This window comes from Myxocyprinus asiaticus, chromosome 45 (assembly GCF_019703515.2).
Source record: "Myxocyprinus asiaticus isolate MX2 ecotype Aquarium Trade chromosome 45, UBuf_Myxa_2, whole genome shotgun sequence".
NCBI lineage: Eukaryota > Metazoa > Chordata > Actinopteri > Cypriniformes > Catostomidae > Myxocyprinus > Myxocyprinus asiaticus.
Genome location: NC_059388.1, coordinates 13,901,767 through 13,915,713, shown reverse-complemented (window position 1 = coordinate 13,915,713; position 13,947 = coordinate 13,901,767). Strand labels below are relative to the sequence as shown.

Here is a 13,947-nt window from a genome sequence, read left to right as displayed (position 1 = left end):
ATGTTATTAGTTGAAGAACTGTGGTCTCTGGATGCTCGTAATCAATAAGGTAAATATGTATTGATATAAAGAAATTATGAAACATTCAATATAGTTTTATAAATTTCAACGTTTTTAAAATTTCTTGTTGTTTTGTACTTTTAAAAAGACATCATAAGTGATGAAAAAAAAAGTGTAAAAATCACTGTTGTTAAGTTGTACCAGTCGTTTTCCAAAGTCAGACTACCCGGTTATCATTGGCTACCGCTTCAAAACATCATCGGCAATGGGATCAAAGTTGAAATTGTTTTACTCTGAGCACCGCATTCCAATGCTTGATCGAAGCACAAAGTGGGCAATGCTGATGCCTCACTCCTTAGGGTTAAATGTTTTAGGCAACGCTGACAATGTCATGTGCGAGCCCCCTCAACTGTTGTGTCGGTAGCAGTTTTGCTGTCAGTCAAATTACTAAACAGACAAACTACTTCTCACAGAAACTTGGTTAGTCCTTACTTGGTTAGGACACGGTGGAACGAAAAACTGCACTTTGAAAGAAAGTGGAGTACAAAATTAGCACAATTAGAACTTTGCTTGTATGGTTATCTAACCACTTGACATTTGTATGGCTTATGGGCAGAAGAATGAATTTCTACGCAGAACGACTTGAATCCAGGATTTACACTAATATTTCCTTCCAAGTTATAAAAACTAAGACACAAAGGCCAGCAACCCACACTGGAATTCCTCAGGGCAATAAATTTAAAGACTCTGCCAAGACGGCGACCTAAAGTCTGAATCAACCCTGTGGAAAAGAGATGAAATGCAAATCTGCCTAACCTTAACCATCTTGAGAACAAAGGGAAGGGCAGAGGTGATGGTCAGTAGAAGACATAAAGCTAAAGTAGACTCTCACAAGAAACCCTCATGATTGCAATAGACAACACAGATTTCTTTGTCCTGAACATAACCAATTTTCTATGCTTAAAATTAAAACTCATAGGAGATCATGAGACATCGTGACCATTATTCTGCAAACAGCAGCTAAAAAGGATCTATGAAAATTGCTGGACTCACTCAAATCTGACTTCACAAAGCACATAACCAAGTTTTATATGCTAACATGCATCACATGATGCCTAACTGTGGTTAGAATCATAGAATGCATTATTCTGACATTGTACATACACGATGCACACTTATACAATGTATAATAATGTATATTCAAATTTTAATGTGTAGTGAAGTAACCACAAAGAGAAAGTATGTCATGTTTCATATGTAAATGCTTGTCTATTTATGTAGACAATGTTGATGTTAACAAATGTCAAGTCTCTTGCACTGATTTAATTATATAAAAGTCAGGATAAAAGTATGCTCTTTTTCTGAGTGGGAAAACTGAGGAAACTTAGATCAAAGAGTCATCAATTAACTATCATGAGGGGAGGACACTTTGACCACAGGCCCTCTGAAAAACCGCCTCTGATTGGCTTAGAGCCTCTTCGGGGTGTGACCAAACAAAAATGGTTAAAAGACCAGCTTGGACAACCCCTCTGCTGGCTCTTCTCTGCTCTATGGCTTACACACACTTTGACCTCTGTCCCGGGAAGTCCCGAGTCTCCCTTGTGGGATGCCTCGCTTCCGGGGGTCTACCTGGTCATTCCATCATCCATCCATCGAACCAAACAAAGGCCTCCTGGAACTGAACCAAGCGGGATTTTTCAAACTCCATCCTGTCTGACTTCTCCAAAGATGTCATTGTCATCGCTTCAAAGCCCCGCCTGATCATTCCAGCACCGAACTATACAGCATCCACGATCTTAAGCAGAGGTCCAAAACATCGACAGAGCACAACCAGAACTTTCTACGGATCCAGCCAAAGAACCAAAAGCAACGTAAAGAAATGCAAGTACGCCTCAAGATTTTTGCTAGAAAGTGCTGGTGTTTTATTTAAATATTTTGGGTAACCTGATTGCAAATCGAGGTATACTAAATTAAGTATCAATTGTTCCCAGGGCATGGTCTATAGATTTCATAAACTTAAATTTTCTCTGTTACAGATCATTTCCATTCACCTTCTATTACAGCTCACGCACCAACCTGTTTTGTGTGTCTATGTGTGTTAGTTTAGTTTTACGTTGTAGATTAGCAATAAAGTCTTGTTTGTATTCAAAGAGAATTTTACTGTGTATATTATCAAATCATATTGGTCCCTAGAAATCTGTCGATCCTAATCCAAGTGCTCATGAACATTGTTTAAATCTATGTGATATTATTTTCAAATCACATTGAAAGTAGTATTACTGTATGAATTAACATTTCATTCAGATCAACTCATTGCTGGTCGAAGACTTTGATCGGATGTAAACATTAATTATTTTAATATTCCCCAAATCAATCGTTAATCTCCTTACTGAGCTATATAATTTCATTAGTGGTTGGAAAATGACAGACATATGCTTAAAGCCATAAGCTAACCATTAGGCAAATTTCCTACATATAATTGGTGATGAATGTTGTCAATTGTAAATATACCCTGTCACAAAGTCGCTAATTCCCTAGATATAATTGTGGTCGAACACGGCCAAGATTCTTAAACCAATTATTTACATAAAAAAATCTTACATATAATGGTGGATACGCAGGCAGTTTAATCCAGACCGTGTGCATTTATACTACCAAAATGACTACAATGTTGGTAGATAAATGCGGGAATGTTTAAATCTGCCCATTACATTTAGAGTTCCATTATAAAATTCTAATACAGTATACAGAAACACTGTAAAGCCTGAAACTTTTTTTTTGTCTATGCATGTGTGTGAATGAGAGCGAAAGCTCATAATATGCATGCATGCAAACGGCATGCAATTACCAAAAGCTATCCTGATAAACAATCAAAAGAGTAACTGGAAATATTTTTGCATTTGCTTTGAAACCATTTTACAGCTGTCATTTGAATGTCAATGCCAATTCAAAAGTTGATGTGTGCTAAACTACTGGGGATATGCAAGGCCGAATTGATTAGTTTGATGAAAAAAATAACAGCAATCTTGTTAGTTATATAGCACTGTGTCAAGGTTAATGTAGCATTAGGTTAGGAAGAAATAATATAGGTAATCATCCCTCTTCAATTTCCAAGAAACGGTTCTATTGACACCTTTGCCGAGGATCATCATATTAAATACAGCGTATAAAACACCACCACATTAATGTCTTTAGAAATTAACATCATTTATTAATTCTAACCCTCACCATGAGTGACCTCTCAATGTACTGTAATAACCTCCTTTGTAAAATCCACTAGAAACAGACCTTACCTGATCTCCATCAGGCCCCATAGAGCCAAGAAGACAGGAGAGATGCTACTAATAAAGTTTAATTATTCTGCATACATAAAATGTTTGAGTTTCTACCAGTTGGCCTTTCCATAGAGAGAGTAACACAGAACAACAGGGTAAGAGTTCAGATTTATCATGCCAGCATTACTATTGATGAGACCTCGCATTCAAGGGGAGCATGACCTCTATGTAAAAGGCAAAACTTTGCTTTAATACAGGCACAAATTTGCACTCTCTCTTTCACCCTCTTCAGAGAGAGCACTCAAGCAGGAAACACATACTGCAAAGCATCTGGTGCAGAGATACACTACAGAAGATACAGTCAGTACAGTGTACAGGAGGGCATGCTTCAAAAGCGAATAGCCTACATGTTCTTCCAAGATATCAATACTTACACTACACTTCCTACAAATGTTACACTTCATGGAAAGATGTAAAAGGAAATATGAACTTTTAAATTGTAAATAAAGCTAAAACTAAATACAATTATGATAACTAAGTCACACTGCTTAATGCATAAGCTCAGTGCCATCATCTGTTGAACAAAGATGTACCTTCTGTAGTAAAAAGAGACTGAAAAACAGTAAAACAAATGAGAGGTGCTTGTCCATGCAAAACAGTAAAACAAATGAGAGGTGCTTGTCCATGCAAAACTAGTCACCACGTTGCTGTGCCACTGCCAAGGCATTTTCAGTGTTTTTTTGTTTTTTTTGTTTTTTGTACATTGCTATGTGGTTGCCAGAGAGTTCAAGGTGGTTGCTTACTGGCCGAAGTAAAATTAGCTAATCACAAGACTCTATTCTATTTTGACCACTAAATATGGCTCAGGTCTCTCCTTCAAGTCAAGTCTATGGGATTTTTTCTTTTTGCCCATTATATCAGAAGGTGAAAATCTTAGGGCCGGTTGCTTGTAAAAGTGAAAGCACACCTCTCTTCAACAAGCCGCTTGATTTGAAACATCATTCACGTCCGTTATGCACCAAAGTTCAAATGCCTAACCCCAAGTGTAATAGAGCGCCAAAGTGCACGCCCACTTTTTCAGCCACCTCGGTACTGGAAATATTATTCCTAATCACATTTTTCAATAGGGACTTCATTAAATCCTTCATAAAATAGTTCTAAGCCACGAACCAAACCATCAAGCTCCGATGAGAATCATAACATTACAAATTTCAATAAAACGGACAAACACAAGACTATACCTAATAACATTTTTCTAAGTAACCTAATAATATGAGCTCATTTTAATTAAAATGGTTGAAACTGAGAGGAGAAAGAATCCACAGATCTGTTTCCGATCTCCTTGTCAACACCAACAGTGTTACCCCTAAATGCATTCGGGAGCGGCACTGTGCCGCTATTATCTACTGACATTTCACATGGTTCATTAATATCCATGACGCAACGTAACACTTGCCAGCACCAGTCAGTTGCGCACTTATACTGCATGCAGTTAAATGGGACAACTGTATGAAGCGAAAGGGACCCCACCATATACACGCACGTATTCACAGTGACGTCATCGTACAGCAGCCCATCAAAGGCTGTTCGCGAGTGCGTACACATACACAACAGAGAAGAGAGAGACCCAACATGATACCTCTTCTTCTCTGATAACTTCTTTGGCAAAGGTAGTAGAAATATAGGGTCCAGACTGCGACTAAATGGTCGATCTTGCAATCATTTTTCACACAGGTGCGACTACAGACTTTGCCAACTCTAGTTGATTATGTGCAATGTGCCTGTTTCTGTTTTGTATGAGAAAAGCAGAATGTAACAGCACAAGCCACTACCCATATCAATTATCAGCCGCCTCAATGAACAGAGCGGCACGAGCGCAGAGCAGTCTCACCCCCGCAGCGCAAATCATTTTAAATAGCACTGCGAGAAGCGTGGCGCGAAACTCATTTGAATTTGGCTGTGGAAAAACCCTATAAAAACCTTTAGTGTCTCTTGCCTTGGTGATTTAATGAGATTAAACCATATTTAAATGGCACACCATTATAAACAACACTGACCAGAACATAAAATAAGGCTGTACAAACCACACATCGCCACGCTAACAAAATTGTACCTTGGATTTACTATAGTAACACTTACAGGGTAAACAATGGTATTTTGGCAGATGTGCAATGTGTTATATTCATATTATATATCTATATATTATGTATATATTCCTATTAAATAATTATTTTGTTGCAATTGTCAGTTTCAAAAAGCTTCTATTTTGTTTTTATAGTTTCTAAATGTATAGTTTGTCATTTCATAACAAAAATGCCACATTTTGTTTTGTTAAAGTTACTTACTATCATAGTGAGGAGCCATGCTTGGTTTTACCAGTGACTACCTGTGATCTAGTTATCACTTAAAACTATGGACATTAATGGAGGAACTATTGCAACTTTTCATAATTATTATGGACCAAGAAATCAGTTTTTCTTAAGTGTAAAATCTGTTCTAGAATCTGCTCTTTGATTATAGGAAAAAGTAACTGGCTTTGTTTGCCTTCAGAAATTCAAAGAGATGACTGCACTTAATCAGTAGGAACGCACGCAGAATATTTCAATTTAGCCCTATATAAATTAGGTAGGCCTTTATATAAATAAACTTTTTTAAAAAGATGTTACTGTTGCATCAAAATCAATGCTATACTGTCTTTACAGCTAAAATATATAATAATGTCACTATTTTTATTAGTTTATATCATTAATTATTATTTTTATTTTTTTAAATTAAGGACAAAGAATATTTATTTTTCAACTGTTGCTACCAAATCAGGTGCTGGTGCCTCCATCTGTAGAACTTGGTGGCACCAGTGCCACTGCTCTCATAAGTTAGTCTGAAGCCCTGTTGTGACACGTACTGTATGTTCTGTTAGACAGGTTTATATTTTCAACTGGTGTTTATGTTTAATAAAAATAGTGAAAGTGATTTTCTGAGTGCTTCAAGAATCAAAAGCTCCTAATAAATAATAAACACACACATGATAAGGCGAACATGAATAACCCATCTATAATGACTCTAATATCATTTTAAGCTATTACTCCACCGATGTGCATAAATACAGGTCCAGCCTTGCAGGCTTGTGGACAAAAAACAAAACATTTTGCAACACTTCCATAGCCTCCAGTTTTATCCTTAGGAAAAAAAATAAATAATAAATAATTAATTAAAAGAACCCAACATTTTAAAAGCTCTCCGGTTCGTCTCATGCCTCAGAAGCACGAACGTAATTTTCTTTTATTGATTAATTTGAATTTCTCTTTTTTTTTTTTTTTTAAATCGAGAAATTGTGGTTTTGCAAAAAATAAGCAAAGGCTAAAGTTAGATACGTTGTCAATCAATCAATGGCTGAATAAGGAAGAGAAATAAAAATGTTCATGGTGCTTTGCTTGATGGCCCCTCAAATCTGATCAGCTGCACGTGTACATGCTCCAAATAAAATGTAAGCGTATACACCTTAATAGGACCATAACTGGCCATGCCATTGTGCACGTTGATGAACACAATGGATTCTTTTCTTTTCTTTAAATACCCATAATAAAGTGTTATGGACATGAAAGTTACAGGTGCTTCATATCAAATCATTTGGATCTAAATGGGAGAATCAAACATCCTCTGCACCTTTTTTTTACTATGATGATTCAGATAAATTTCTAATTGTTTCTTTGATCTGTGACATTTTTCAAGTGTACTGCATCTATAGCCAGCATTTGGGTAGTGATCATTTGAACTGTAATGTTAATCATTTATCAGCTCATATTGCTGCACTGTTTAGCGTATACAGCTCACACCTACTAGAGGGCGGCATTCACTCATCCAACGCTGACTGAAATGGTAAATGCAGACTGTTTTAAAATGCAGCCTTTTGTGGTTCAGTATTTGTACAAGGTCATTGTGGCAGACTCTGCCTTCCCTACCAAGGAGGAAGCGGGAACCGGAGTGAACAATCAACAGAACTTTAATTTCAAAATCAAATTTAAACAGTACAACGAAAAATAGATGCACACACACAGACATGTGCATCTCTCTCTCGCTCTCTCTCTCATCCATCGCTGTCTCCTCAAATACTCCCACTGCTCCTCACTGGAACGAGAGACCGGTGTGGTGCACAGGTGGAAATCGTTCACCTCTTATCTCCCCGGCCTTGCTCGGCCACACCCTGCTCGCCACATACCCCCATCACCAAACTCAGACTCCCCGGCCTGCGACTTACTCCCTCCCTCCCGAGTGTTGGCACCTCAGCCACCACGGGTGCCCGGGAGTAGGAACAAGATGAGGGGAGGGAGGAGAGGGAGAAAGAGAGAGGAGAGAGAGGGAAATGCACGTGTCTGTGTGTGTGCATCTATGTTTCGTTGTACTGTTTAAATTTGAGTTTGAAACTAAAGATCTATTGATTGTTCACTCCGTTTCCCGCTTCCTCCTTGGTAGGGAAGGCAGAGTTTGCCACTTTGGTGCCGAAACCCAGGAGTTTGGAGGAAGATACGCTGTCATGGAGTCCTCGCCGCTAACTAAAGTTTGTGACGCTGAGGGAGTGCTCGATCCGGTGGTGCTGGAGCAGTACGTCAGCCAGCGACCAAAAGGGATGGCTGAGGGTGTCCAGTGTCATCACCCATCATTGCTGACGGAAGCAGTACAGCTGGCTGAGGACCGTTTGGCTGCGTATTTGGGGGCCAACAACCCCGTCTCTCTCTCCTCCCTCCGCTCTCTCTCCCTCTCTCGTCCGCCGCTGACTCCTCTCTTTAAGTGCTCTCGCTGCTCCTCACTGGCCACGCCCTGCTCGCCACAGTCATATTGCGATTTTTATCTTAATTCAATCAATCGTACAGACTAAATGGATACCATACTGATGTCTCAGAGGTCAAAGTCTGCAGGTTTCACAGGTTTCTCTTTCTAACACTCATTCAGTATCTCAATAAGGGAATGCCCCAGGCGTGACCGATTGTGGAAGCTCCATTGACACAACGTCCGTCAAGATTGACGGACCAATTGCTGCACCTTTTAAGGAGTCCCACCTCCCTAAAATATACCACAGCTACCTGTTGCTGCCTCATTCTCGCTCTCTTCCCCGTGGAAGATTTTTGGAAGCAGCCCTCTGCAGACAAACTAGGATTTATTGTTTAACGGTTTGACAATGGAGCCACTGGTAACATCCAATTGCAATTAATTTTTTTCTGCAACGCAAAAACCTCTATATAGCGGAGTAAACTAAAGTGTCATGGCGAGTTTATCTCTGCTATTTTACTCTCAGCACTTTTCAGTGTTTTTCTGACTCTTTTGCACTATGCTTCAAAGAGAAAGGAAATAAAAAAAAGTTTATTCTTGGTTCGTTGTATTTTCTGTGCAAGATTTCATGTCGTGGTGGACTTACCTCGGAAGTATGGCAACCAAAGAGCAGGAGAGTTCGGGTGGGAAAGGCCGCCCTCACCGCTTATGTGCATGCGGCGCGTGGATCTCTGCAAAAGATTCTCATCCACATTGCATCTCTTGCCTGGGAGCTAAACATGCTCAGGCCACGTTGTCCAGCCTGGAGAGTTGTCCCTATTGTTCATCTTTCTCGACCAAGTTTCAGGAGAGAAGGCTGAGGGTTGCAGTCGTGGGCAAAAATGACAGGTCTCTCTCTTCTTAGGCCAGAGAAGAGTCGGCGGAGCGTCCGCAGGTCCCGTCATAGGGCAAAATGATGGACAATGTGCCTTCAGTCCTTCCCCTGCTGTACAAGGATGCATTGGCGGGAGAGGAAAACGACGAGGGGGATGAAGTTTTATCTGACATCCTCAAGGAGGACAAGGATGATGAAGACGACACCATTTTGCCCGTGGACCAGTCCCAGCCGCCGAGCACGCAAGAGGAGTGCTCCCCATCTCCGGTTCAGTCCGAGTTGGATTTAATTGAGGTTTGGCGCAGGGCCGCAGCTAAGCTCTTGGTCGACTGGCCGTCACAGCCAGTGGGTACGGGAGCTGAAAGGGATTTATATGATGGCAAGAGGCTCCCATCTCGCCTCCCTCCATTGAAACAGTTCCTCCCAGCCATCCCGGCTTATGTGGAGAAAATGAGGCAATATTGGGATAAGCCTTTTTCTCACTGTTTCTCAAGTTCAAAATGATCACGCTCAGAACTTTGTCTCATTCTATTAGTCACAGAGACTGGTTTATGTCAATAGATCTCCAAGATGCGTATTTCACATAGAATTTTTTTCCTGCTCACAGGAAATAGTTTAGCTTATCAGGACAAAGCCTACGAGTAGGTGAAAGTTCCTTTCGGTCTTTCTCTGGAACCTCTGTATTTATCAAATGTGTGGAACATTGAGAGGTGTTTGGACTCCTGCACTGAGGGAAAAGCACAACTTTTCTGGAGTTGCTAACTGTGCTTCTAGCTCTCAGATATTTTGTGAGTTTTCTCAAGAATCATCACGTGTTGATCAGAACAGACAACACGACGGTGATAGCCTATATAAATCGGCAAGGGGGAGTTCGCTCGCGCCAGCTTCACAGCTTGGCAGAGAAACTGATTGTGTGGAGCAACATGAACCTGTTGTCATTACGAGCAATGCATGTTCCGGGCGTAATGAACGGGGAGCAGATTTGCTGTCCAGAGGGAATCCTCTGTAAAGAGAATGGAGGCTTAATCCTCAAGTGACAAGCCTCATCTGGCAGAGATTCGGACAGGCAGCCGTATGTAGATCTCTTCGCAATGCGATAAGATGCGCAATGTCCTCTGTTCTTCTCCCTAGTGGGTGATGATGCACCGTTGGGTGTGGATGCGCTAGCCCACCCGTGGCCTCACACATTACTGTATGCGTTTCCCCTACTGATCCTGATCGGACCGACGCTGCAGAGAGTGAGTTCTGTCATTCCCTCATTCTTATAGCTCTGAACTGGCCAGGGAAGCTGTGGATGGCAGAGATAGCTCAGCTGCTTTACGACCACCCTTGGTCTCTACCGCTGCACAGAGATCTTCTCTCTCAAGCACACGGGGAGATTTTCCATCCCTCTCCTCAGATGTTGGCTCTCTGGGCATGGCCCATGAGAGGCAAAATTTAAATAACAACAGTTTGCCCCCGAGAGTAATTGAAATGATCCAGAGTGCAAGGGCAGCCTCAACGCATTCGTTATACGATCTCAAATGGGGAGTATTTGAACGATGGTGTGCAGACAAACATATCGTTCCATATTTCATGTGGGCACCGACTCTGGCACTATGGGACAGCACCCACTGATTTGTCATTTTATGAGAGGCACTCGGAGGTTACACCCGGTCTCTAGACGGGTTGTGCCACCGTGGGATCTGTCCATGGTCCCGAACACACTGTCTCAGCCCCCCTTTGAACCGCTAGATAGCATTACATTAAAGCTGCTTTCTTTGAAGACAGCTTTGTTACTTGCTCTCACGACTGCTAAACAAGTAAGTGAATTACATGCTTTATCAGTTCATTCCACATGTATGTGGTTTGCTCAGGGAGGTCAAAAAATAACCCTTAGTACAAAACCGGTGTTTGTACCTAAAGTGAGTGACTATGAGCACGTGCCAGTCAGTAGACTTGTTGGCTTTTCACCTGCCACCCTTTTCCTCCGCAGAAGATGAGAGGCTGCATTGCTTGTGTCCAGTACGTGCTTTGACTGCATATGTGCAAAAGACGAGAGCCCGAAGGGAGAGTAGTCAGCTCTTTATTTCATGGTCTGACTCTCTTAAGGGTAAACCTATTTCTCGCCAGCACCTTTCTCATTGGGTGGTGGGCACGATTGTGCTATGTTGTAACAGCTCTAATCGGCAACCTCCGCAGGGTTTACAGGCTCAATCCACTAGGGGTATGGCCACATCCTGGGCACTGTTCAAGGGCATTTCAGTTCAAGAGATTTGTGCTGCTGCAAGTTGGTCATCTCCCCACACTTCTTAGGTTTTACAGACTGGATATTACAGAGCCTTCAGTGGCTTACTCTGTCCTTGAGGCGGGAATGCAGCATAATGTACAATAAGCACACACATATATACAGCATACAGTAGCAGATTCATATTCGTATGTTTCAGATTTCATTTCTTGGATAACAAAGAATATATTTCAGTTTAATTGTTAGGTGCTGCATTTTCTCTGCTTGTGGCATCTGCTTCAGCCAGCATATCTGCAATTCGGGAATGAGGCAGCAACAGGTAGCTGTGGTTTTAGGGAGGTGGGACTCCTTAAAAGTTGCAGCGATTGGCCTATCAATCTTGGCAGATGTTGTGTTACTGGAGCTTCAACAATCTGTCATGCCTGGGGTATTCCCTTAGTGAGATACCTCACTTCATGTTATCAAAGAACCAGGGTTGCGTGAGTAACCTAAAGTTTTGTATAATTTTCTAGATAGACCTGATTCAGCTAAAAATGTATAGCCACATTGGCTAAGAAGAATTTTGCAGTTTCCTTTCTTTTACACTTATTTCTTAACATCTGGGTTATTCTTAAATTATATTTGAATCTATTGTTCTATTATTTACACTTTGACAACTTCATGTGTGGTGCACTTTGGTTTTTTGTACATTTTTCTTGCAAACTAATGTTTTCTATAATGAATAGCACTTTGATTTCACTAGGTTGCTTTGCATTCTAAAAAAGATCATTTCGAAATTCCTTTTTTATCACCCAGCCCAACATATGAGATCTAAATACATCCATAATCTTTATTGCTTTGTAAAAATCTCTGATCTGATTAAATCTATCTTTAAGCTGCCAGGCTAAAGACGTGCTTTGATCTGAATACTTGCTGCAGCGCCGTATCCATAGATACAGAAGCACAGCTCCACATTCCAGCGCTGTGATTACATGTGCATGACAAAATGTGTCTCTTTGAAACCACACATTTAGAAATAATTACAATCTTAATTATAAATCAAAAATACTCCAATATCTGATATTATGAGAACATTAAAGCATTTTCCTGCAGAAATGTGTATGAAAAGGGCTTGATAATTTAACAACCTGAAAAACCTACACATATAATTTGCGAAATCGGAAAGCTAATTTTGCAATGTGCTAATTCCACGTGTATGTTATTACAGAAGGACAGAGGTCAGGAAGAAGATGGCTAATTGTAGCGAGATGCTACACTAAACCTAACTGTTATTATGACCTACATTAAGCCACACATCTCTCTGACACATAGACAATTCGCACATTACACATGCGCACATTACACATCAGCTCTTAATGGGCGTGAATCAGGTCTTAATGGGCGTGAATCAGAACGGACATGCACATTTCTGCATGTCCAGCACATTTCATCATCTGCGAAAATGTGTGTGTGCATATGCAGCCCCAGAAACCGATGCATGTGCATTAATTTGTTAACTTATGCAGATACAAAAGTGAGCATTACAGAACTGAATTGGATCAAGTGGATGTGTATGACATTAATAGATGAGCAAGAGAGAATCGGTGAGAGCATGTGCTCATTATGGGAACAGATCTATAGGGCTTTTGGCTGCAGTGCAGCACTGGTGTGTCAGAGCGAGTGGAGGGTGGTGTTAGGGATCTGTCTCTACCTCCCTCTGGTGTCCAGTAAATATACTGCGCTGAGATCAGAGAGTGAAAGACACATACAGAGGGGAGATCAGTCCTCTTAAGAGAAGAATGGGAGAGAAAACCTTCACATCAGCACTTTGCAAACAGTGTATCTGACAGCCGCCACCCTGAGGATTTGGTAATGGCCTTTCTGACGAGGATATCCAAGGACAGACGTGCATTATTTCTTACCTCGCCTTCGAGCCTTGGGGGCCTGATGCTGGACAGGTGGATGGTCTTATACTCCCCAGAGTTCATCTTGACCATGATGGCATCTGCATTCACGACTTGCATCACCTGTACAAAAGTGAAACAAAAGGAAAATCGGTCATGGTCGGAAAGAGGGGGTAACTTTTCGATGTTAAAATAGTTTCTCAAATTCTAGCGTAATATGCAGACAACTGTAAGTAAGCCATTTATAGGTTGATTTCCTCAAAAACTATAAACACTGTGGCTCTATGGTGCTACAGTTATGTTGGAAAATATTGCAATTCAGTTTTGCTGGGGCTAGTGGTGTAGACTTCAGCTTTAAGAGAAGCAACCTGTTAAAGAAGGTTTTGGCATTTAGTAGTCTATTTCTGTTTTTACATTTATTCTACTGAAGGACATATTTCGCTAAGGAACTTGTCTGATTAGTGTCAGGTGACCATAATAAACTAGCCTAATAACACAGGGCTTCCTTAAGACTGATTAGTTGACTAGTTATTCAGACAACCCATTGACTGGTCATTGTAGAAAATATGCCGTTTGCACATCCCAAATATTTACTGGTGATGCAAAAAGACTGCATGAGTGGGTGGAAGAAAGAGACTCAACAAGTGAGAATGGTGTTGACCAAGTCACCACTCCACTTTGAGAACTGAGAGTCTCGCTTGTTGCTAGAGAAACATTACTGTACCCCACTACGTGCCTTCCGAAGTACATAAGGATATTGCTGATTAAAAAAAAAAATAAAAAAAAAAACACTTCTCCCACTCCCTGCTCTCAAACACACATCCCTCCTCTCTCCGATTCTCTCATCCTACCATCATTATTTCACTCACATAAGACAATGAAAATGAGCTGAGAAGAAACACAATGGAGAAGTAAGAGAGGGAG

General features: G+C 40.8%; 1 protein-coding gene across 1 annotated transcript in view; it reads right to left on the bottom strand.

Annotated features, from left to right (window-relative positions):
• LOC127434836 (staphylococcal nuclease domain-containing protein 1-like) overlaps window positions 1-13,947 on the bottom strand; it is a 280,085-nt gene that overhangs the window by 238,836 nt on the left and 27,302 nt on the right. The window contains exon 10 of the mRNA XM_051687847.1: window positions 13,042-13,146. Coding sequence (XP_051543807.1) covers window positions 13,042-13,146 — 105 coding nt within the window. The remainder of the gene's footprint in view (window positions 1-13,041; window positions 13,147-13,947) is intronic.